This window comes from Glycine max, chromosome 19, assembly GCF_000004515.6.
Source record: "Glycine max cultivar Williams 82 chromosome 19, Glycine_max_v4.0, whole genome shotgun sequence".
In the NCBI taxonomy this organism is placed as follows: domain Eukaryota; kingdom Viridiplantae; phylum Streptophyta; class Magnoliopsida; order Fabales; family Fabaceae; genus Glycine; species Glycine max.
This window is the reverse complement of record NC_038255.2, coordinates 22,077,110-22,101,627: the sequence shown is the minus strand read 5'-3', so window position 1 is coordinate 22,101,627 and position 24,518 is coordinate 22,077,110. Positions and strand designations below refer to the sequence as shown.

The 24,518-nt window shown below is 37.9% G+C and overlaps 1 protein-coding gene across 3 annotated transcripts in view; it reads right to left on the bottom strand.

The window, feature by feature from the left end:
• Window positions 1-15,774, bottom strand: part of LOC100802404 (uncharacterized) — a 34,843-nt gene extending 19,069 nt beyond the window's left edge. The window contains exons 1-8 of one of the 3 annotated variants that reach the window (XM_006604013.3): window positions 15,579-15,774; window positions 15,318-15,482; window positions 11,057-11,155; window positions 10,820-10,951; window positions 10,640-10,708; window positions 10,476-10,572; window positions 10,297-10,399; window positions 2,633-2,843 (exon numbers count right to left, since the gene is read on the bottom strand). In XM_006604013.3, the coding sequence (XP_006604076.1) occupies window positions 2,633-2,843; window positions 10,297-10,399; window positions 10,476-10,572; window positions 10,640-10,708; window positions 10,820-10,951; window positions 11,057-11,155; window positions 15,318-15,482; window positions 15,579-15,677 (975 nt within the window). In that variant the 5' untranslated portion in view covers window positions 15,678-15,774. The remainder of the gene's footprint in view (window positions 1-2,632; window positions 2,844-10,296; window positions 10,400-10,475; window positions 10,573-10,639; window positions 10,709-10,819; window positions 10,952-11,056; window positions 11,156-15,317; window positions 15,483-15,578) is intronic. The other 2 variants (XM_014771788.3, XM_006604014.4) reach the window with 2 other exon arrangements.
• Between the last annotated feature and the right edge of the window lie 8,744 nt (window positions 15,775-24,518).

The following is a 24,518-nucleotide window of genomic DNA, read 5'->3' as shown; positions in this document are numbered from 1 at the left end:
GAGACAAGCTGTGGAGAAAAGCATTTTTAGAGGGTACCCAGTGGGGAGCCAAGAAGTCAGCATTAGCCTGTTACAATATGCAGATGATACTATATTTTTTGGGGAAGCCTCAATGGAGAATATTAAGGCAATTAAATCAATTTTGAGGACCTTTGAACTTGCCTCAGGTCTCAAAATTAATTTTGCTAAAAGCAGTTTTGGTTCCATTGGTATGTCGGAATCGTGGAAGCGAAATGCAGCTGATTTCTTGAACTATAGCCTGCTGCCCATTCCTTTTGTTTACCTTGGGATCCCCATTGGGGACAACCCGAGAAGATGTCAGTTGTGGGATCCTATCCTTAAAAAGTGTGAGAGGAAGCTATCAAAGTGGAAGCAGAGACACGTATCGTTTGGGGGGAGAGTCACACTTATACAATCAATCCTAACCTCTATTCCTATATATTTTCTTTCTTTTTTCAGGATTCCTAGAAGGGTGGTAGAAAGATTGGAGGGCATTCAGCGTAGATTTCTATGGGGAGGAGGACCTGATCAACACAAAATTTCTTGGGTCAAATGGGAGATTGTATGTCTTCCAAAAGAAAAAGGGGGCTAGGGATCAAGGACATAAACAGTTTCAACCTCGCTTTGCTTGGGAAATGAAAGTAGAGCATGTTCCAAAATCATTCAGACCTTTGGGCTAGAGTGTTGGAGTCGAAGTGTGGAGGCTGGAGGAATTTAGATGAAGCATCACGGGACTCAAATGACTCTATATGGTGGAGGGATCTGAAATTGGCTATTCATCATCCGCATCAAGAGACGGCCCTTCATAGCGGAGTGGTGTGGAAGGTGGGATGTGGCGATCGAATCAAGTTTTGGGAAGATAGGTGGATAGATGGTGAGACAGCATTACTAGCCAAATACCCGAGGCTATATCTCAATTCATGTCAAAAGAATCATCTTATCCAGCAAATGGGAGTCCATTCAGACATAGGATGGGAATGGGATTTCAAATGGAGGAGACATTTGTTTGACAGCGAGGTACCTATGGCTGACAGTTTTCTAAATGACGTGGGATGCATCCGGATCCAACCTAGCAGCAGGGATGACTGGATTTGGCAACTAGACCCAAGTGGCCAGTACACCGTAAAAAGCGCCTATGTTGCATTGAGGGGAAATATAACAGAGGGGGATGATTGTGCAGACTTTGAAGACTTGTGGAAGCTAAGGATACCATTTAAAGTTGCAGTTTTCGTATGGAGATTACTTCGGGACAGATTGCCAACCAAGGTAAATTTGCGTAGGAGGCACGTGGAAATTAATGACTTACAATGTCCATTTTGTAGGAGCACGGAGGAGGATGCAGCACATATATTTTTACATTGCAGCAAAATTACACCTATATGGGGGGAATCTATGTCTTGGGTGAGCATTCTTAGTGTATTCCCGCAGCTCCCAAGGCAACATTTTTCCCAACATGTGATCGATAAGGCGGAAGGAACTCGAAGTAATAGATGGAGGTTATGGTGGGTGGCTTTTACCTGGTCTGTGTGGCAGCTGAGGAACAAGATTATATTCTCGAATGGCACATTCGACGGCAACAAACTGACGGAGGATGCATTATTTTTACTATGGTCATGGCTTAGAAATTTTGAAAGACTTTGTAGTTCATTACAACCAATGGTCATCTAACCTTAGAGATGCTTTTGTAATTAGCTGAGGGCAGAAGTTATAGTTACTGTGTTTATATCAATCTGTCTTCCAGTTTTGGTTCCTCCGAGACTGCTGTGTAGTCTGTCTTGGGAACCATTCCACTGGCTTTTTATTGTAATCACAGTACCTCTGGTACTTGGTTTTCATATATATATATATACTTATCTTTGCTGACCAAAAAAAAAGAAAGCTCCCTCACTATGAAGAGCACATACATGGAAAAGGATCTAGAAACATTATTTAATGCGTGACTCTTTTTTCAACATAAACATTAAGAAGAAAAATGGGAGTATAAGAAAACAAGGATGTAAGGAAAACAAAATTAAAACCAAAATCATAAACAAAAGTGCAACACAGGTCTGCCACCCCTCTAAATATTTTAAACAGAAATACTCAAGCAGACAACAAGACAATGAAAACAAATAATCATAATCATTATTTAATAATTTAGAATCCTAAATATACTACTAGTGTTCTATGTATAAGCATATTATATGTCGACTTGAAATAGTTGTGCACGACAAGATAAAGTAAAAAAGAAAACCAAGGGAAGATGTTAACTAATGATATAAAACAGGCAGGATTGAACCAAAATATTCATCAATTGAATCAACACTTCTTAGATTTGGCTTTTACTTTGCAAAGTCTTTCAAAGAATTTGACGAAGAGCAAATATTACAGTAGATTTTCAGTAAGCAATAGCATTTTATATATCTTCACAAGTGAATGCACTCTTTAACACACTACTATTTGAATAAAATTTATTGAAAACTACAGAATTATGAGTGGAACTCACCATATTTTGTGATTTTCAATAAATTTCAGCCAATAATAGTGTGTTGCTAGCATTACTCATCTACACAATTCCCCACATATTCTAATCATTCAGGTAAACTAGAAATACTGACTAAAGATCGTATCACAGGACAGAAGATTACCTAACCTGAAAATAGAAGAATGAAGAGACAACTGCACTCAGCCAGATGAACAATGACACATGCAAAAGGTAGGTTGATGACAATATAAGCCAGAGTCCTTCAAGTATGGGCCAAAACGGAAGCTTCACTAAAGTAGATGACTTTGGAAATCCTCTTGGAGTATGTTCAGTCTTCTGAATCTCATCAGTCTTGTTTTCATTTTTGGAATCAGATTTTCTAAATTCAAAATAAATAAATAAATATGATTTTATCCCTCATGTTGCCTTGCACTATACATTAAATTACCTATTTAACTAAAACCTAAAACAAATAATTTAATGAAGTACACAAGATTCCCCCATATTTAACAGCACTCTCTCTCGCTGTGTGTGTTTGACATCAGTCCCTATCTATCTATCCATGCTTCTAAGAACAATTTTTGCTTTATAATTTTTTTCTGTTGACAATAAGAAATAAATTACACATTTATTGTATATTGATATTGATTTCATTTAGAGGAAATTCAATCTCCTCTAATTTGTGTAACTATTATTATCAGTCTATATAAACCCGCACCGTAATGTCATCCAAACATGTGGTTTCAGTCTAATATGTCTCTGATTTTGCCGGGTAGACCCACTGCCCCTCTGTCTCGCCGAACTCCTTCCAGCGACTATTTACCCTTTTCTGACTGCCACTCCAACGACCTTTCCAGCCAGTGACCCCACCACCAGCATTGCCATCCACCAAACTACACAACGGTGGGGACGGCAACCCCATTGGAGTTCCCATGCACCTAACCATTGTGCGCCAAACACCAATTGAGCTCCCCATTATTCTGACATGTGCGGTCGCCGTTCAGGCTGAGCCTCCAGTCCTCCACCAGATGTCACCTCTCCATTGCGCCCCTACCCCTGAAGTTTAGGATCATTCCGACTTGATTTGACGGTGCCTCTTTTGTAACCCCTTATTTTCAGATTCTTTTTTTTATATATTATTGTAGGTACTGTTTGTCCATTTTTGCACTCCAATGGCCTCTGCTGGTACCCAGCCGCCTAAGTAGACTCTCCCATCTTCTCTAATTTTCTACCCACTGTTGAGAAATTAGATGGTGACAACTACTGTACCTGGGCCTCCAATGGCACTTTGTGGATTATTGGTCTTGGGTACAAAGACCATCTCACCAGTGATTCCACACCTGCCATTGAGTGTGCACATTGGGAGAAAATTGATGCCCAACTATGCAGCGCCATCAAGTCCACCTTACACCCTGCACTCAAGCCCATTTTTCGACCACATGGCACTTGTGAATCAGTTTGGACCAAGGCATGCTCTGTTTCCACTAATCACACTTGTTTACACTAATCAGCACTAAGTCACAAATTCGCCTGGGCGAGCTACAACTCGCCTAGGCGAATTTCTCAGCAACTCTTGGATTTTTTCTATAAATAGCCATGTTTAGGAAGTTAAAAGGAATCCAACAGAGTCTTTAGTACAGAGAAAAACAAGAGAGAGCCAGGAAGAAGAAGGAGAAAAGGAAATGTGAAGTCGAGGCGCTGCAGAGTTGTGACTGTGGATCACTTCCTTCGTCATTTCTCTTGTTAGTCTTGTGCTCTGCGCAATGATCGGTTAATTTTTCTTAAGGATTGGATGTAATCTTTGTACCCTCATGTATCTCTTTTGATATTGTATATGTATGAATATTTTCTACCCATTATTGGTAATTTCATTAGTGTCATGGAATTGGATTTTAAGTGAGACTGAAAAGTAATCTTAGAATTTGAACTGAATGATTTTACTTTTTACGTCATGTTGTTAGGAATAAAGCATAACGTTTTGATTACAAAAAGCACGAGAATATAATTGTAATACTAGGATATTTATTACATATGCGAGGGATCGATATTTAGTAAATATTCTTAGGTTCCAAGTGCGAGAGATTGACTTGGGATAACTTAATGTGTGCATCAATAATGTTGGAAAATGATTTTTATATGTTAATCTTATTAGGATACTAAGAGTATAAACGATGAAATTCAATCCCATGTTTTCTTGAATTAATTTAAGTCGTTTCCGTAATTTACGTATTTTCGACGAACTGAATTTTGTTATTTTCGTGTTTCTGTTATTTTAGTGTTTTCATTATTCCCGTAATTCCGTTATTTTCACTATTTTTTTACTTTAAAGTTGTCTTTAGTTAATCAAACCAAAACCAATGACATTCGATTAAATTTGTACATAACTATTGAATTGATAACCTTTATCCGAATGAAGTAAGTAAACTCAAGTCCCTGTGGAGACGAACTCTTTTATAAATGTGAAACCTACAACGACAATTGGTATGCTTGCCAAAAGTCTTAACAGGTACCAGATGAGACGGTAGAGGCCTAGCCAAACTCTTCCCCGTTGTTTTCTCCTTTATTGGATCCAGACCTGCCCCAAAACCTTGGCTAGCCCATCTCTTTACATAAAGGTATTCGTTCTACTCGTAATTCTTCTCCTCATTGAGTTATCACTGTCTCTCTCCTTTGCATTATACATGCATTTCTTCTGTCTCTTGTGTTTATTCCTAACTCTCCAAGTGAAGCCTTATCTCACCCTGAGTGGCAGCAAGCAATGATCGATGAGATGTGTGCACTCTAAAGCAGTGGTACTTGGGAGCTGATCCCTCTTCCACCTAGCAAAACTATTGTTGGGTGTCAATGGCTGTACATCGTCAAGTCTTGATGGGAAGAAATAAATCACTTCAAGGCTTGCTTGGTCGCCAAATTGAATAGCATTAAACTGACAGCTCTCCAATGGCTATAATCGCATCCAAAGACTTCTTTTATCCATGGCAATTCTTCACCATTGGCCACTATTTCAGTTGGATATTAAAAACGCATTCTTACATGACGACCTTGAGGAAGAAGTGTATATAGAGCAACCACCTAGATTTGTTGCTTAGGGGGGGGGGGGGGGGGGGGGGCTTTCCACCCGGGTTTAGCAACTTCGCAAGTGTATGGACTTAAATAGTCACCTCATGCCTGGTTTGACCGTTTTCACACTGTTGTACAGTAGTTTGGAATGAGTATGACCTGTAGTGAAGCCGATCACTCTATTTTCTATTGTCGTTCTACTTAGGGGTGCATCTACCTTATTATATATGTAGATGCTATTGTCATTATAGGTAGTGAGCTTGGCATTGTTCACATGAAGCAATATCTATCCAGCAAGTTTCAAACTAAAGACTTTGGCAAACTTCAGTACTTCCTAGGTATCAAGGTTGGTCAATCTAAGTATGGCTTGGTGATCTCCTAGAGAAAATATGCTTTTGGCATATTAGAAGAAACTATCCTTTTGAATGCCAAACTAGTAGACACTCTGATGCATCCTAGCATCAAACTGATACCCAATCAGGGGGAGCCATTGTCAGATCTTAGCAGATATAGAAGGCTGGTTGGTTGGTTTTAGTGTTTGCAATAAGTTTAGTATGCCAATTCTTGAATTCACCTTGCCAAGATCATTGGGTTGCAGTAATCCGCATTCTGAAGTATATTAAGAATGCTCCAGGCAAAGGTCTCATTGATGAGGAAAAAGGGCATGTTCACATTGTTGATTATTCTAATGCTGATTGAGCTAGGCCACCTAGTGATTGATGATCCACCTCAGGGTATTGTGTGCTAATCGAAGGGAATTTGATATCCTAGAAAAGCTTGCAGCAAAATGTTGAGGTAGAATACAGAGCCATAAATTTAGTGACTTTGCAAACTCATGGCTGAAGCAGATACTGTGAATGTATGTATACATGATTTTGATGATGTCAAAAGAAGAATCAAACAAGGCTCATTTTGCTTCAAGATTAATACAAGATTGTTTCAACAAACAAAGCCTTGATTCAAGATTTCTTCAAGATCAAGTCTTGCCTCAAAATGAAAAGATTTCAAGTCATCCAAGGCACATGTAATCGATTACCAATACATGTAATCGATTACCAAGGCACATGAAAGTGTGTAATCGATTACACATCATATGTAATCGATTACCAGAGACTCTGAACATTGGGAATTCAAATTTTAAATGAAGAGTCACAATTGTTCAAGAAAAATAATTGTGTAATCGATTACACTAATTCTGTAATCGATTACCAGAGAGGATTTTCAAGGAATATCGCCAACAGTCACATCTTATCATTTGGATTTTGAATGACCATCAAAGGCCTATATATATGTGTGACTTGGGACGAAATTGCAGAGAGTTTTGCTAGTCCAGAATGTCTTATCCTCTCAAAAGAAAATGAGAGAGATTCCAAGAGAACTTCATTGTCAAATGCTCTCTCAAGAACTCTTGGACAAACACTTGCAAATCCATTAAGAGTTCATCCATGGATCTTCATTGTAATATTCTTCTCTTGAAGAGAAAATTTTTCTTCCATTCTTCTTATTCAATGAGATTGGTTAAGAGACTGTGAGTCTCTTGTTGTAAAGCATCTGAACACAAGGGATGGGTTGTTCCTGTGTGCTTCAGACTTTGTAATGGATTTTACAAAGATAGTGAAAATCTCAAGTGGGTTGCTTGAGTACTGAACGTAGGCATAAGGGTGTGGCCGAACCAGTATAAAACTATGTTTGCATTCTCTCTTCCTTTATCTCATTTATGTTATTACAATCAATTTTGTCTTGCATGTTTAAAGAACATTATTAAATTGATTGTTGTTGCTTCTTCTGCATTCTAAGCCTATCCCTCTTAAGTTATTGAGGCCACAAGGTCCAACAAATACTAAGAGAACTGAAGAGTCCGGACAAATGACAATGACATGTGAGGCAGCATTGCATATTGTTTCTAATCCAGTCTTCTATGTGAAGACAAAACATATTGAGGTGGACTACCACTTCATTAGGAAAACGATTGAGTTAGGAGAAACTACAACAAGTTTTGTTAACTTTAGTGACTAACAGGCCAACATCTTCACTAAGTCTTTGGGGGGGACCTAGGATTGACTATATTTGTAACAAGTTGGGTGCATATACTTGAATTTAAGTGTGAGGAAATTTCACTCACAAGACTTGTGATATTCATGTTTCAGCTTACAATTTATAGAGTACAAAGCATAAGAGAGAGAAAGGGGGAAAGGACAGCCTAGCCTAGTCTATGTGACAGCCTAGTCTAGTCTATGTCTGCTGACTTCTAAAACAAGGAAAAAATATTTAGTAATGATGCATACAAATCTAATTCAAAAACCCCAAAAGATATTCAACACATGATCTATACTCTCCAGCTTGAGGGGAAGTGTTGAGAATCAAAAATAAATTACACATTTATTGTATTGATTTGATAGGATTTGATTTAGAGGAAACTCAACCTCCTTTAATTGTGTTAATTATTACTATCAATCTATATAAAAGATTGAGTTAGGAGAAATTACAATAAGTTTTGTCAACTCTAGTGATCCGTTGACCAACATCTTCACTAAGTCTTTGATGTAACATCCCTGATTGTTAACTTCTCGACGGCTCGCACTCTACGATACTTCACTCGGCAGCACTTCACTTAACATCTTTATTAGTTAGAATCCTCCACCAATCAAAACCTTCCGTAGGTAGCCATTTTCAAAACCTTGACAATCAGCTCTGCCTACTTCTAGGATCAATGACTGACCCTACAAACCAATACAAGATTTTTCAGCATGCTTTATCCTCACTCACATGCTTTCTAGGAAACTTCCTAGAAGGTCACCCATCCCGAAATCACTCCAATCCTAGCACGCTTAACTATGAAGTTCTTAAGTGATGGGCTACCGAAAATTAGATGCTCTTGTTGGTATAGGTAGTATCAATTAAGTTCGCTAGAGAGACGGCGGCCACTTGAATAGTGGCAGTGGATGGCCGGAAAATGAAGCAGATTCGTCGATAAATTGCGGCTTGTAGAAGGGCTCATCGAAAGACAGGCAACGAGTGAAAGGGCTCACCATGGGACAGTGGGTCACCGAAAAAGTGACGGTGGCCAATGGTGACCAAAAAAGTTGTCGAGAAAGGAGAAAAGGGTTGTTGGAAGATGGATGACGAGCAAAAACGTCCACCGGGATTTGGAAAGGGCGACAACTAGAGAGGTCCACCAGAATGCAGAAAAAAGTGGAAGAACAATCGCTAGAAAAGGTGCAGCAAGTATAAAGGCCACCAAAAATTGGAAAAAGAATGATAGAAGAAAGGCAGTGAGCAAAAAGGCTCACCATTGTCCCCGATAAGGGACGGTTTTTCTTTATTCCCTCAACCTAGCTCTAGATACCATGTAAAATGAGAAAATATAGAGGGATAATAGACTGAAACCGTGTATCAAAGTACACAACAGATGCTCTATTATATAGTTGTCATTAAAAACAATACTGATAATGAGAGCATATTCAGTTTCTTCTAAATCAGATATGCTTCCTATAAATCAGATCCTAATAAATCTATACATTAAATATATATATATATATATATATATATATAGATTATATTTATTATATATATATATATATATATATATATATATATATATTTATAAATATATTTTAAATATTATAGACTACTTTACAATATTATAATTTATAAATAGTATAATACATGATTCATAATAAATAAATAAAAAATAAAACGTTCCCCAATTATAAGACTATTTAGGATGGAGCGTGGGTCAATTTTGTGGTTGTTTTAAATTTTGAGAATTTATATACATCTCACATAAATCATTTAGGGATGGCCACCACACCATCCAGGATTGATAACCTATGTCGTCTACAGAACCAAAAAAGGTTTAAGTAATGTGCTACGGCCAGTACCTAAGGATGTAAAAGGATTCAGAGAGCCCACGAAGGTTTGTGAGATTGTGAGTGGATAAACAAACCTCTAGCCCAGCTATTGAAGAAGTATAATTTTAGTGGGGAAAAGAAGATCAAGAGGCTTTTGCCACATTATGGTCTGGAATGACTATGCTTCCATCATACTCAGAGTTGCTGATGTTGAAAACTTCTATTGGGGAAACTGATGCTTCTATGGTAGGGGGATGTTCTGTTTTATGAAGAGAGGCCGGTAGCTTTTCTCTACCATAGTGTTAGGGGTTATCACAGCAAGCTCAAACCAACTAGCTTTATAAGATGGAATTGACGACAACTGGCATGGCTCTTCTGAAATGGAGAGACTGATTGATGGGAGTGGTCATGGTTGTTTCCCCAACAGAGAAAGTGCACAGTTCATAAATTATCATAAATCAGAATGCCCCCAACCTACCCCACAGCAAGCTCAAACCAACTAGCTTTATAAGATGGAATTGACGACAACTGGCATGGCTCTTCTGAAATGGAGAGACTGATTGATGGGAGTGGTCATGGTTGTTTCCCCAACAGAGAAAGTGCACAGTTCATAAATTATCATAAATCAGAATGCCCCCAACCTACCCTCACCTCCTATATAAGCTGATTTCATACTACCAAAAAATAGGCCACAAAGGAAGTCAGGAATATGGTGATTTACAATTACAACCAGACTTTACTGTTCACTTCCCTGTAACCAGATTTAAGGGAATGGTTCATAACAAATATCTAGTTTTAGATGTAGAATATTTCTTAAAGGTTAATTCATTCATTCACCAAGTATTAAAATGAGGTATATGCCATCCGAAACTTATCTGTTGCAATTGATATAACTACAAAGAAAAGAAAACATAGAATGACCTAATGGGAGACAATTGTTCTTCAACATGAGATGTAACATGATTTATCCCTCTTGATGTTTGTGCCGCAAGTTCCATCAACAACGCAGCAAACAAAAGCAAGACTGTGAAAGACATGATTACTTTATGGCAAAGCAAAAATATATCAGAAAGGATTGTTTAGGGCAAATGCAAACTTACATGGGCCAACAAAAGCCATTCCAATGGCAAACAATGACCCAAAAAGTTGTCCAAGGGTGGCACCAGCACCAATAAACCCGAATAATCTTGAACCTGACTGAACTCAAAGTATGTTAGGCCCAGAATAATCCAGACAAACAAAAATGATATAGCTGCAAACAAACCTCACTGTCCATCACATCAGTTACCCTTGCCCAAGTTGAAGAAATTGTAATTAGATTAAGCAAAGCAACCTTCATAAAATAACATAAACTAGTGTCACAAAAATGTCATTTGAAACAAGCAAACAGCAGAATGAAATCAAACTAGTATCTAAACATGGAAAATAAAATTATCAATCATACCCAAAGAAACAATCCTATCCGGACAGAAATATAGAACCATCCATGGTTATCCCAACCAAATGAAGATGTAAGACTACCATGGGCACCAATTTTCCCTTCTTCCTTTGAGGGAAAGGTCAAAGGTGTGGATCCCTAGGAACATAAAACCCAATTTAACACAATCAAAAACAAATAATTCTGAAATTAGCCAACAATATAGACTGCAACAAACAACTTCAAGTTATACTATTATCTTACTGTGATATTGGACTTTGAATATCCAGCTGATGAAGAGTGCCATAGAATAAAGAACAATATGAGGGATACACTAAAGAACCTGTGTATCAAAAACAAAGCCTGGAATTTCAAGAAGCACCATTACAAAAATTTCATCATAAAAATATGACAGATGGCATTGACAATTATGGCACAAGCGCGGTGACTATAATAAAAAAAGAGTATACATACCAAAGAAACAGCTGAATATGATAAATAAGGAAAACTAATGACAAACGACAAAAAATAACTTATGAACATATTATAGAAAACAAAACTCACTAAAAGTATCACAAACATAAGGTTGATGCCATAAGCTTCACAACACAAATTTGCTAGAAAATAGAAATTATCATGCAACAATTTTTTTTTTTTTTGATCAGCCAAAAATATAATATATTCATTAATAAGTACCAGAGGTACTAAATCGCTACAGATTTTTATAAGTACAAATCATAGCTGGTTCTCTAACAGGCCTTGAGATTACACAAGCTGAAAGAACTACATTAGGGTAATAGTGCAGAACTGTATCTAATTCCCTATGTTGGTGTCCGAAGAAAACCATCTTTGATATTTGAAGACAACTGATTGAAATGAGATGTGAAATTCTTTTCTAAGTTTCTGAGCCATGTCCATAGCAAAAACACTGCATCGTCCATTATTTTATGAGCATTGAAAACAGCAGTGGAGAAAATGATGCTATTTCTATGCTTCCAAATTGTATAAGTCAGTGCTAACCACCAGGACTGCCATCATGCAACAATTAATTGGCACAAAACAAGACAAAGAAACAGAGATAGAAGAAAAAAATAGAATCACAAAGATTCATAAAGGAACGAGGTTCACAAAGATTCGTAAAGGAATGAGGTTTAATTGCACTTTTGTCCATCTACAGTCTACAATGGCCTATGTGCAATTTTGGTACCTCAATATTTTTTACCCAAATCAACTATGCCAACTTTTCTATTGAAACAAATCAAGTACTTCTATCAATCTACCATTCAATTGTTAAGGGAAATAACTAACTTGACACCCAATTTTGAAATATGGCATAATATGTTGAGTTGGTACATGGTCATCAGAAAGGAACCACTATGTCAAGCCAGGATTAAAATGGACAAAATAAATTAATAAAATAATCAAAAGGAAATAAATGGATCGTACATTGTAATCCAATGTTGGAAAGTTTCCGTAATTGTGATCACCCCTGGCCCACCTTAATGGCATCCTATCGGAGTTGGCTGCCAATGTCTCAGAAATGGCAACCTAAAAGGCTACCAAGGCTGAGTGAATGTCATATTGTGCAACCATTAGAACATCGAGTCTTAGGATTAGGGTGTTGAGATCCCACATCAACTAAAGATAAGACCTAAGTAGTGCTTATAAGGTTTGGGCAATCCCCCCCGTACAAGCCAATTTTGTAGGGTTGAGTTAGGCCCTAAGCCCAAATTCTAAGATCCAAAAGTTGACAATGAGTCCTTTTAGTTGAGAAATTTGACTTAGTAACATGCTAATAAACATTTGAAAATCGTCTCATGTCAATTATTTCTGTCAAAAATTGGACGATAGTGATGGAAGGACTTATTTGTTTTAAGGACCAAAAGGCAATTAAGCCAAACAAAGAGGAGTAAAAAATGGTAGGAAAGAACAAGAAAAAGAGAAGAAATAATGACCAAAGAGAACAAAGAAAGAGGAGGCACAAATGGCCAAAGAGGTAACCTAAATAAATTGAAGGCTAGAAAAGTAGGGAGGAAAGGACATTTAGATGGGTTGTTCGGTGAATATGGATCTCATTTACCACATATAGTAGACACCATAGTTCAGTTTTGCAGTGCAAAAGTCATGGTGTTAGTTCAGTTTTGCAAAACCGAAGTCATGCAGGACATTCAGGCACCTTATAAAAAGGCTAGACATGACAAACCACCTAAGTAGATCTAGGGAATACAGCTAAATTACATGAAAAGATTGTGAGCAGACTTGAATGGAATTGGTCATCGGGTAGACTCAAGCTAAATTGTGTAAACTCACGAGTCCATGGGCAAATCTAAGTGTGCTGGTTCATGTTAATTTGGCCCAAAATGCAGCACTTTCAGCCTAAAACACTAGGGAAACCTTCAGACTTGAAGCTCACCCAAAATCCAAATCAATCTGATCATCCATTGATTCATTCTAGTCAATTTCAAAGCACAGGTTACTTGCTATTGCCCTCAATGTCAAAGCTCAGGTTGTTTGTCATATGCACTATCAAAGTTGCAGCCTTCACCCTTCTTGCTGATTCTGTTAGGCAAAGCTCCATCCATATTCTGGTTCTACTAATTCACCTCTTGAATCTTGATTGCCTTACAAGTTCTCTTGCTTGACTTTGGTTGAATGGATAACTGTCTGTACTGTGTTCTATGTTTTTTTGAACGGCCAAAAGTATCATATATTAGATAAGGATAGTACCAGAAGTACTACAAAGATACAAAAAGAAAGCCATAGGCTGAGGATATAAGGAAAAACTACACAAGCTTCCCCAACTAGAGACCTTACAAAAAACCACCCATCCTTCCCAGACTAGGAGAAGGCAAAGGACATAGATGATGACCATTGATTAAACGGAATGACAAAGTCCTTTTCCCACCCCCTCAACCAAGACCAGGTAAGATAAATTGCATCACCCACCAACTTAGAAATAGCAAACTGTTGATTTTTAAAAATCATGGTGTTCCTATAGTTCCAAATAGAAACTGTGGCTGCTACCCACCAAACCTTCCACTTTCTATTAATAGCCTGCGAAGCAGCCAAAGAGAGGTGCTGAATGAAGTGATCCACAGGCCTACAATGCATGACTCTAGCTTCCTTGACCCAAGAGGTAAATTCCCACCACAGTGGCATAATCTTATTGCAAGAAAAGAAGAGATGAGAGGCAGATTCCACTTGGCTTTGGCAAAAGGTACAGAGGTCACTATCAAGCGCGACTTGCCGTCTAGATAAGTTATCCTTAGTCGGGAGTCTATCCCACAGGAGTCTCCAAGCAAAGGAAAGGGCTTTCGGAGGAGCTTTGATATCCCATAACTGACTGAAAGCTTGATTCTGGTATACTGTTGATTGAGCTTCTCTAATAAAATGGTAAGCACTGGATGTAGAAAAAGTTCCTTTTGGATCAGCACCCCATACCCACTGGTCCTTGAAAGTTGCATTAGGAGATAAGGCTGAAACCTGGTCGATAAAGTCTGAAGCACTGACCAACTCTTGATCAAAAAGATTCCTCCTCCAAGAGAAATTCCACTGCCATCCTGCTTCTCCAAAGGACCCCAAGTTTCCCACTATCTCAGCTTTATGAGAAGATATTTGATACAAATCAGGATATCTTTCTCTTAGAGTTCTTCCATCACCCATCCAAGAATCTTCCCAAAATAAAATTTGGTCACCACTGCCCAGTTTCCATATAATCTGATTGAGAACCCCATCCATACTGCTGTGAAGCATTACAGTCTTCAAGTCAGACCACCAAGCATTACTGTGTTCTATGTTGATTGGTATATTGTATGGTATTGTGATTTGATTGGGGTAGATGATTGCTGTGTTTTGTACAGTTTTTTGGCATAGCTCATTCTAATAAACTTATGATTTGCTGTGTTGATTGCTGTGTTTTGGCATAGCTAATCCTAATGAACTTATCATTTGGTCACTTTATGTATGATTTTAACGTGTTATTATCATAATACTCTGTAATTCTCATTTGTTTTAGTATGAAGGTGCAGTATGTGCATTGTGTCTGCATGATTGTGTTGCCATCTATGAAGCACGAACTTTGACATGGACACCGGACATAGACACACACTTGGACATGGCTAATGTCTAAAATATAGGACACAAGACACTGCAAACACACAGAGAGAGACTCTAATGAAATAAAATAATGAGTAAACATATAATAAAATATTTAAATTGATGGTATATTTATCTTTCTAAACCAACATTATATGTTTTTTCAAGTGTCTGAATTGTGTAAAAGTATCCACTTAAGTGTTCAAGCCAGCAAAAAGTCATTTTTAAATTGAAAACTTCATAAGAAGTGTCCAAAAGTGTCGGGGTGGTGTCAGAAATGTGTTCGTGCTTTATAGGTTGTCATTTATAAGTCTAATGGCATTTAGCCACTAGTTTAAGATTAAAAAAACGGCTAAATGAATTATCAAAATTGAAAATCGACTGTTATTATGGGCACAAAAATAAAGAATTCTAAAAAATTCAATGTTACCTTGCCTTTGGAAAGGTTAGGTAGAGAGAATATGAGAGAAGAAAAGGGTGCAGCAATGAGGGTGAGCACCAGGGACCCCACAAATAGACCCGGCAGATTTGATAACCCCAATGAGATGGCACCCTCATCGCGCAACGGAAGAACTACGAAATACGCACTCAAAATCTGCAACAAATAGCCAAAAAAAAAAGGGGTATGAAGAAAAAAGAAACGGAAGGGGCAAAACATTCTCAGTCATTGAGCAGAGAAAAGAAAACTCACAAAGAAGAAGCAGAAGAAGGAATGGAGCAAAGTAGAGGTCTCGTGCGGGTGCACCGTAACGAACAAGGAGACGACTGCATCAAACGTAAACCTTCCCATCGCGTTTGCGTTTCGAATCGGAGCAAATGGAGATTGGAGACACACCAAGCATTGTTAGCCAGCCCCCAGGTCAAAATCTTGATTATAACGACAAGGAATATTCTAAAAATATATATTAGACAATACTAATTTCTTACGAATTTTTGTTCTATTTTTTTAAATATATAATTTTAGTTTTTTTATTTTTTTTAACTGATATATTTTATCATTTATTTTTTGAAAAATTATTATTTTAATTTTCATATTTTTTTAATTGAGATATTCCGTCTCTCATTTTAAAAAAAAAATATAATTTTAATCCTATTAGTCAATTTCAGACTTATTGACAATATATTTTTATTTTTTTTTATAAATTAAACTTGTTAGCAATTAAATAATTTAAGAAAATAGTTATTACTATAAAATAAACAAATAATTGTCATTCAACGTTTACAAAATATATAGATCAACATTTGAAATTAGTTACAAGGATTAAAATTGTGAATTTTTTAAAAATATGATATGAAATGTCTCAATTAAAAATGAAGGATTAAAATCGTAAACTTTTTAAAAGTGAATAACAAAATGTCTCAATTAAAAAATAGGAAACTAAAATTATAAATTCGAAAAAAATATGAGAACAAAAATTACATTTTAACCTAATATTAATTATATGAGCAAGATACATGAACGTCCATCTATCTATCTAGTCTCCTGGCCCCTGACTATAAGACTCTTACAATTAATTTATATCTTTCAAGAAGAATAATTAATTTAGTTAATTACATTAAATTATTCAATTATTTGTATTATCTTTCCAAAATTAACATTTTTTATCTCTTTATTCACTTAATTGTTTCTCACTAATATTTGGAGAGAAAGAATAATTGAGTAAGTGTTTGTAGGAAAAAAACAATTAATGCATCTAAAAATTAAAGAATTGTCTTATAAAAAGAAAAAAATAAATTTCTGAGAAAAGTTTTATAATTTGGAACAGATGAAGTATCTATCTATATCTAGTATACCAGATAGATATTTAATTAGGGCACCTCATTTGTAACATCCCTAATTTTTTACTTCTCGTCAACTCTCACACTACGGCACTTCACGCAATGACATTTCATTCAACTTCCTTGTTGGTTAGAACCCTCCACTGGTGATAACCCTTCATAGGTAGCCTTTTTTGAGACCTCGATAATCTGATTTCATGATCAATGACTGTCCCTACAAACCAACATGATATTTTTCAATGTGTTCACATGTTTTCTATGAAACATCTTGAAGGACATTCAAAAGAAGAATGCAGTGTCTTGAAGGATAAGATCAAAGACCTTATCATGCTAGGCCTTTTAAAAGATTTCGTCCATAAACCTCAAACATATCAATCTAATAATGGGTACAAGCAAGGGAAAAGAGCGAGACGGTAACAATCATTCACAAATCAAGAGACAGAGAAGTTGAAGACGCTCTAAGGAAAGAGATGAAAAGTACATCGACAAGTTGAGACGTATCATTGACACCATTGCAAGGGGATTCATGGATGATGAGCAACAACTTCGACATGAAAGAGACCCTTACAACAAGTACGGTCGGTCAACATGGTTTCTCCACACAAAGCGTCGGACATGTTGTCAATTACATTCACCTTGGTTGACTTTAAAAGCAATAAACCCAATTCAAGATGATATCATGGTTATTAGTGTCAAAATCACTAACTGCATAGTCAGAACAACACTCGTCGACCAAGGAAGCTCTGTTGACATCTTATTCTGGAATACCTTCAAAAGGATGGGGATTACTGAGTTCAAGATCCTCCCACACGATGACCCCTATTTGGCTGTGTCGGAGAAAGGGTTGGGACGAAAGGAAGTATTTGGTTGTATACCAAGTTTGACCATCAAGGATCATTATAAAAAGACTTAAAGATACGTTTTCTTATAATACACACCCATACCTCATATAACATCTTACTCAGTCGCCCCTCGTTGAGCGTTTTCGGGGCAATTGTCTCCGCCCCTCACCTCGCCATGAAGTTCCCTTCAGACACCAAAGCCATCATAATCGTGCATGTCGACCAAAGGCTAGCCAAAGAATGTTACATGGCAAGCCTCAAGCTTGGCCTTCTCATAAAGGATGAACGTCATCAAGGCGTGCACTATGTGGAGATTGTGGCAGAAATCGAGGGTTTGGAAGGGTTAGATCTTGATCCAAGGACTAAAGATGATAGTAGAGTTAAACCTATGGAAGAAACATGAACCTTTCAGTTCGACCTTAAGGAAGGACAAGCCACCCAATTAGGAAGTCAACTTTCGAGTGATGATAGAAGCAATATGCAACAAATCATTAGAGAACATATCGATCTGTTTGCATGGTCTGCAACCAATATGCTAGGAGTAGACTCGGCTTCCCACTGTCATAGGTTATCCATATGTAAAAATGCCAAGATTATAACACAAAGAAAAAGAAAGATGGGAAAAGAAAGATGTTGAGCAGTCTGACAGGAAGTTTCCAAACTGATGGTCGCACAATTTATTAGAGAGATAGACTACACTACTCATCTTTTGAATGTGGTTATGGTTAAAAGGTTGAACTAAAAATGAAGAATGTGCATGAATTACACTGGTTTGAATTGGGCATGTCCAAAAGATGTTTATCCCTTCCCCAACATTGATTGATTGGTGGATGGGGCAACAAGGCACAAAATCTTGAGCTTCTTGGATGCCTGCTTAGGCTATATTCAAATAAGGATGGACCCAACTAATGAAGACAAGACACCATTCATCATTGAATTAGCAAAATACTAATACAAGGTGATGCCCTTCAGACTCAAGAAAATTAGGGCAACATATGAGCGCCTAATGGATAAAGTGTTCGGTGCACAACTGGGTTGGAATTTAGATGTATACGTGGACAACATGGTAGTCAAGTTCGATGACTTGTGAACACACGTCTAGGACCAGAAAGAAATGTTTGGTCAACTCTGAAAACATAACATGAGGTTGAATCCCGAAAAGTGTGTCTTTGATGTTGAAGGTGTCAAATTCTTGGGATCCATGCTAACACATAGAGGGATACATGTCAAGCTATCATGGAAATGAGAAGTCCTAAAAACGTAAAAGAAGCTCAAAGACTAGCTAGCAAGATAGTCTCCCTATCCAGATTTTTGCTTAGAATTTCCAAAAGGCTTAGCCAATCATGAATCTCCTCAAGAAGACTAAAAAATTCACCTGGCTGAAGAATGAAAATAGACTTTTCAAAAACTAAAGGAAACTCTTGCCACCCCCCCCCCTATGTTGCCAAAACCTAACACTAGCAAGAGGTTGATATTCTACCTCTCAATATCTGCCAAAGCCATTAGCGTTGTACTCATACAAGAGAAGTGTAGCGAGTTGAAACCGACTTACTTTGTTAGTTGAGTACTACAAGACCCAGAAACAAGGTATCAAGTCATGGAAAAAGTGGCTTTGGTGCTAGTCAATGTTGCCCTTCACCTTTGGCAATATTTTCAAAGTCACAAAATTATTGTTCAAACTAATTGTTCGATAGCTAAAGTGTTATGCAAGCTTGAACTAGCTGGAAGAATGATGGCTTGGTCCATCAAATTGTCCAAATATGAGCTTAATTATGAACTAAGAGGCATTATCTAGGCCCAAGGCTTAGCTGACTTTGTAAATGAGTTCCACCCCCTACAACCACAATTCCAGCATGAATGGTGGACCTTGCATGTGGACAACTCCTCTAATCAGCATGGAAGTGGAGCTAGGATAATTTTGAAGGGACCCAACCACATAACTTTAGGATAATCACTACACTTTGATTTTCAAAGCCAGATGTAATCAGGTCAAATACAAAGCTCACCTAGAAAGCTTAAGATTGGCTAAAGAAGTTGGAGGTCGTAGGGTTAACTACCAAAGTGACTCCAAGATCGCTTCCAAATAGATAAACAAAGTCAACGAGTTGGCAAGGACCCTCAACTACTAAAGTATCATTTGAGAAGCTTAAAGAAAAGGTCAATGAAATCCAAGTAATGCATATCAATCGAGACATCAATGACAAAGTCCATAAGTTGGGAAGGCTAGCAACTTTACCTTGCCCAGGACAGTTGAAGACTTTCATACTTCACATGTTCCTCGTACCCAACGTTTCAAGCAATGAATGTTTACAAATTGAAAAAGAAGACTCCACTGGATGGAAAAAAGACATAACTGGGTACTTGAGGAATGAAACTCTTTTAGCAGACAGAAAGAAGGCAAAAAAGATAAGAACCCAGACTGCATGGTATATCATCATAGCTGGAGAGTTATACCGACGGGGTTTCTCCTCATCTTTGCTCAAGTGTTTAGATAAAGAGCAAGCCAACTAAGTCATCCAAGAACTCTAAAAGGGCATTTGCAATATGCATTTTGGAAATAAATCAATGGCAACATGAGTGCTAAGACCTGGATACTACTTGCCAACTTTGAGAATTGACTACTCAAACTTTGTAAAGAAATGCATCCAATGTTAAAAGCATGACAATATGATCCATCGATTAGTCAAAGAGTTACATTCCATCACCTCCCTATGGTCGTTTGCTATTTGGGCAATGAATATTTTAGGACCCTTTCTTAAAGCCCCAAGACAAAGGAAATTCTTGCTAGTAGTCGTTGATTACTTCACAAAGTGGGTGGAAGCCAAAACCCTTAGCAACCATCATGACCCAAAATGTCCAAAAGTTCCTTTGGAAGAATATCATTACCTATTTTGACATTCCAAACACTATGGTCATAGATAATGGTTTACAATTCACAGAACAGAAGCTTAACGAGTTTATGAATGACCTCAACAACAAACATATGGTGATATTCATAGAACACCCTCAGAAAAATGAGCAAGCTGAAGCAACCAATAAAGTAATCCTAGGAGAATTGAAAAATGGTTGGTTAGGGCAAAAGGAAGATGGGTCGAGGAGTTCATTGTGGTCCTATGGGCATATTTTTGCACCCTTTAGTCCACCACCCAAGAAACGCCTTTTCGGCTAACTTATGGGACAAATGCTATGGTCCCAATGGAGTTAGGGGAAATCTCACTCCGAAGGCATAATTTTATAGAAGCTGAAAATAATGAAGCTTTGTAGGTAAACTTGGACCTCATCGAACAAGTGCGGGAGGACACAATCATCATGATCGAATCTTGTAAACAACATATGGCCTAGTGGTTTAACTTTAAGTTAACCCTTTGACAGTTCAAAGAAGGAGACTTAGTTTAGAGAACACATAGAGAAGCCTGAAAGGATTTGTCGGATGGTAAGCTAGCTGCCAACTGAGAATGACCCGTTAGAATTCAACATAATCTACAAAATGGAGATCACAAGCTAGAAGAGTTATCAGGAAAGGTCATTTTAAGGACTTGGAATTCCACACACTTGAAGTTCTATTTCAGTTAAAGTCCTTGTAACAAGTGGGGTACTTTTTTTCCTACCTCGGCTTTTTATTCCTTTAAAAATATGAAAAGGTTTTTGCCGATAAGGATTTAATGAGGCACACTTCGGCAACACACCATCAATAAAATCTTTTCTCGTCCATACATTATATTTTTATATCAAGAATTACATCAATTAGTTCCCTCCCGAATATCCTTTTCAAATAAGGTTGAACTTAAAGAATTACATTAATCAGTTCCCTCCTGAATACCCTATTCGGCTAAAGTTTAACTTTAAGAATTACATTTATCAGCTCTTTCCTAAATACCCCATTCGGCTAAGGTTGAACTTAAAGAATTACATTATTTAGTTCCCTCCCGAATACCCTATTTGGCTAAGGCTGAACTTAATGAATTACATTATTTGGTTCCCTCCCAAATACCCATTTTGGCTAAGGTTAAGGTAAACCATTACTTTAGTCAGTTTGCTATTAAAGTATCTGATTGATGAAAAGTAAAGTGGTAAAATCAAATCAAACAATTCCTTCGAGACGAATATTGCATTCAATCTGGTTAACATACTTATTGGCTACAACTACTATGCATACTCGACTATTGTGGCGTCCCTAAATAATGACTGGTTTAATAGTAATGATTTAAATAGCAAAAACCATGGGAATTTTTTTTTCTTTTTCTTTTTCATTTCTCTCTCTTTTTCACAGTAATTAAGTTCAGAAGGAAAATTATCACTATAGAGTCCTGAATGGCCAGTTCACAACTTTATTCGGAGTCATTTCTTTCTGATCACTCATAACCTCTAAACTATTTTGCTCTTTCAAAAAGAAAAGTATGCCAGCCATTACTTTAGGTCGTCACATAAAAATAATAAAATAAAATGCGGTCGGTGAACTCTCTTTCAAATAAAGTTTGTTAACACTTTCTTTTCAAATAACAAGATTAAACATAATTACATTCGTCATCTAAAACTGTCCAAAATATGGGAGTTTGCAAAATACATAGTGACATCCAGAGCAAAGGTATCCACTGCGGTGGCTTCAGCCACATATATACAATCATCAAAATTCCTATACAACAGGTCTACCCGTCCAAAAATCAAAAGAGTAAACCTAACAGTCTGTACTAGATACACCCACCCCCCAAAAGTATATAAACCTAGTCTAAGGAGCCGTCTGCTATGATGAAGAGTCTCCACTAGTCACTATCCCTCTAGGGCCGCTCTCCTCCGTAGAGTCTGCCTTAGATGCTGACATGACGTTCTCTAGAGAATCCACATCAGGTAGTGGGTCCTCATCACCCTCTGGAAAGTCAAGAGCATCCACAACAGGCTCGGGAGGTAACTCCTCTGGGTCCTCCTCAGGGTCTTCTTCAGATGACAACACCTCTATCACTTGGACCGGCTCCACTAGTCGATATGGAGTAGGTGTAGGTAGTATCCACTCCACAGTTCGCTGAAGCGTGCGTGCGGGTTCCTTTGGATGTACCAATGAAGTAGTCATGAGTCGAATCGTGCCACGGAATCGGCACCTCGCATTGCCTTCGAGGGTCTCCCAAACTCCCTCTAGGCACTCCATCTCCACTCGGTCATGTTTTAATTGCGCTGCCATCGCGATCTAAGAGAAATAAAAGAAAGGGGGTAGACTCTTTCACGAGAAATCTAACTACGGGTAACAACACAATGCATCCCATAACCGCTACATGTAGTTAAAAGGTATGCCTCAAGGGTTTTTCTTCTCTGGTAATCGATTACACAACATTGGTAATCGATTACCAGAGGCCAAACTCGAGTTACAACGCTTCAGAACATGAAAACCTGCAATATACACTGTGTAATCGATTACACATAACTGGTAATCGATTACCAGTGGTCTGTTACTTTGTGTAATCGATTACATAGCATTGGTAATCGATTACCAGAGGCCACCTCAACATCCTATCTCCATTTCTAAGCCTGGTAATCGATTACACCCCTTGGTAACCGATTACCAAAGGCCATCTCAACTTCCTGTCTCCATTTTTAAGCCTTGTAATCGATTACGCACCCTTGGTAATCGATTACCAGAGGCCATCTTAACTTCCTGTCTTCATTTCTAAGCCTTGTAATTAATTACACACCCTTGGTAATCGATTACCAGAGGCCATATTCCAGATATCACTCAAGATCCATAGCTGACCAGCCACCACACAAGCCTCCTTGCTTTGTGGTCTTTGTTCTTTTAATGGTTGACTGCCAGGAGCTCGCCTGTTTAGGTACGTCACATGTTCTCACTGACTGACTATGCCCGGGTTGGGTCGAGATTGGTCAAGCTTGGTTTTGGGCAATAGCATCCCACCTGACGTCCCCAAGGTCTCCTGACCCCCGCGACATATCTCCAAGTACCACTCTGTGGTCAACGAGTAAAAGTAGGAAGACTGACTCTTCCACACTTTCTCACTTCAAGCTTGCAGGATTATGGGGTACCCATCATATATGGTACTAGGTGGCGATCGGGCGATGGTGCAAATCAACTCTCCCACATTCACAAATCAAACATGAACCCACCATCCCTAGTTGCCCACCTTCAACTGAGCTGACGTACCCCCACATAGCCCTTATCCTCGTTCCTCTCAGCACCGGGTCCCCATCAACCCCTCCAAGCTTCCACAACATCCAAGAAATTCAATATCCAAACATCATGAACTATCCTAATCCAAGAAAACAAGGCAGAGGCAGAAAACTCTGCCCAAAACACATCCCAACACCACAACTTTCCCTACTCAAATACCCCAGTAACATTTTCTTCATTCTGATTTGTTAACCGTTGGATCGACTCGAAAATTTTACTGGAGGTCCCTAATACATAAGTCTACATTTTGACCATTGAGATCTGCTAAAAAACGTCCAGAACCCAATATGTACTACCTTTCCCATAACCAGCAATGCGCATTTTCTACACAAGCACAAAATTCTGCTGCACATTTCAACAACAATTTTCTGCATAATAGTGCAGATTTTCGAAATCACTCTTGCCTTCATCCAATTTTGCTGAAATTGGATCCTACAAGTCCTAAATCATGCATAAATCATATCTAAACCAAAGACAAGCTTCAAACCAAAGCAATTCAAAATCTAGGTGTCTAAAACCCCTCAATTTAGTGGATTTTCAAGGTTTGAAAAGTGAAAATGAAAATGGGGTAATTTTGGAGCAAACTCTCATCTCAAACAAGTCTATAACATTAATCTAAACTTGCTCAAACTAGTTTTACGACGAAAACTTCACCGAATCAAAATTTGACCCCTCAACACCCAATTTACCCTAGAAATGGCTCTTGCTTTCACTTTGGTCACTCATTTTCCTCATTTGCTCAGTCCAAGCTTTCCCACAAGTCCTAAATGACATTTTAAACTAGGATTAACTCACTTTAGACTCCCATTTACACTAACCCCAAATTTAGCTTCTCTAA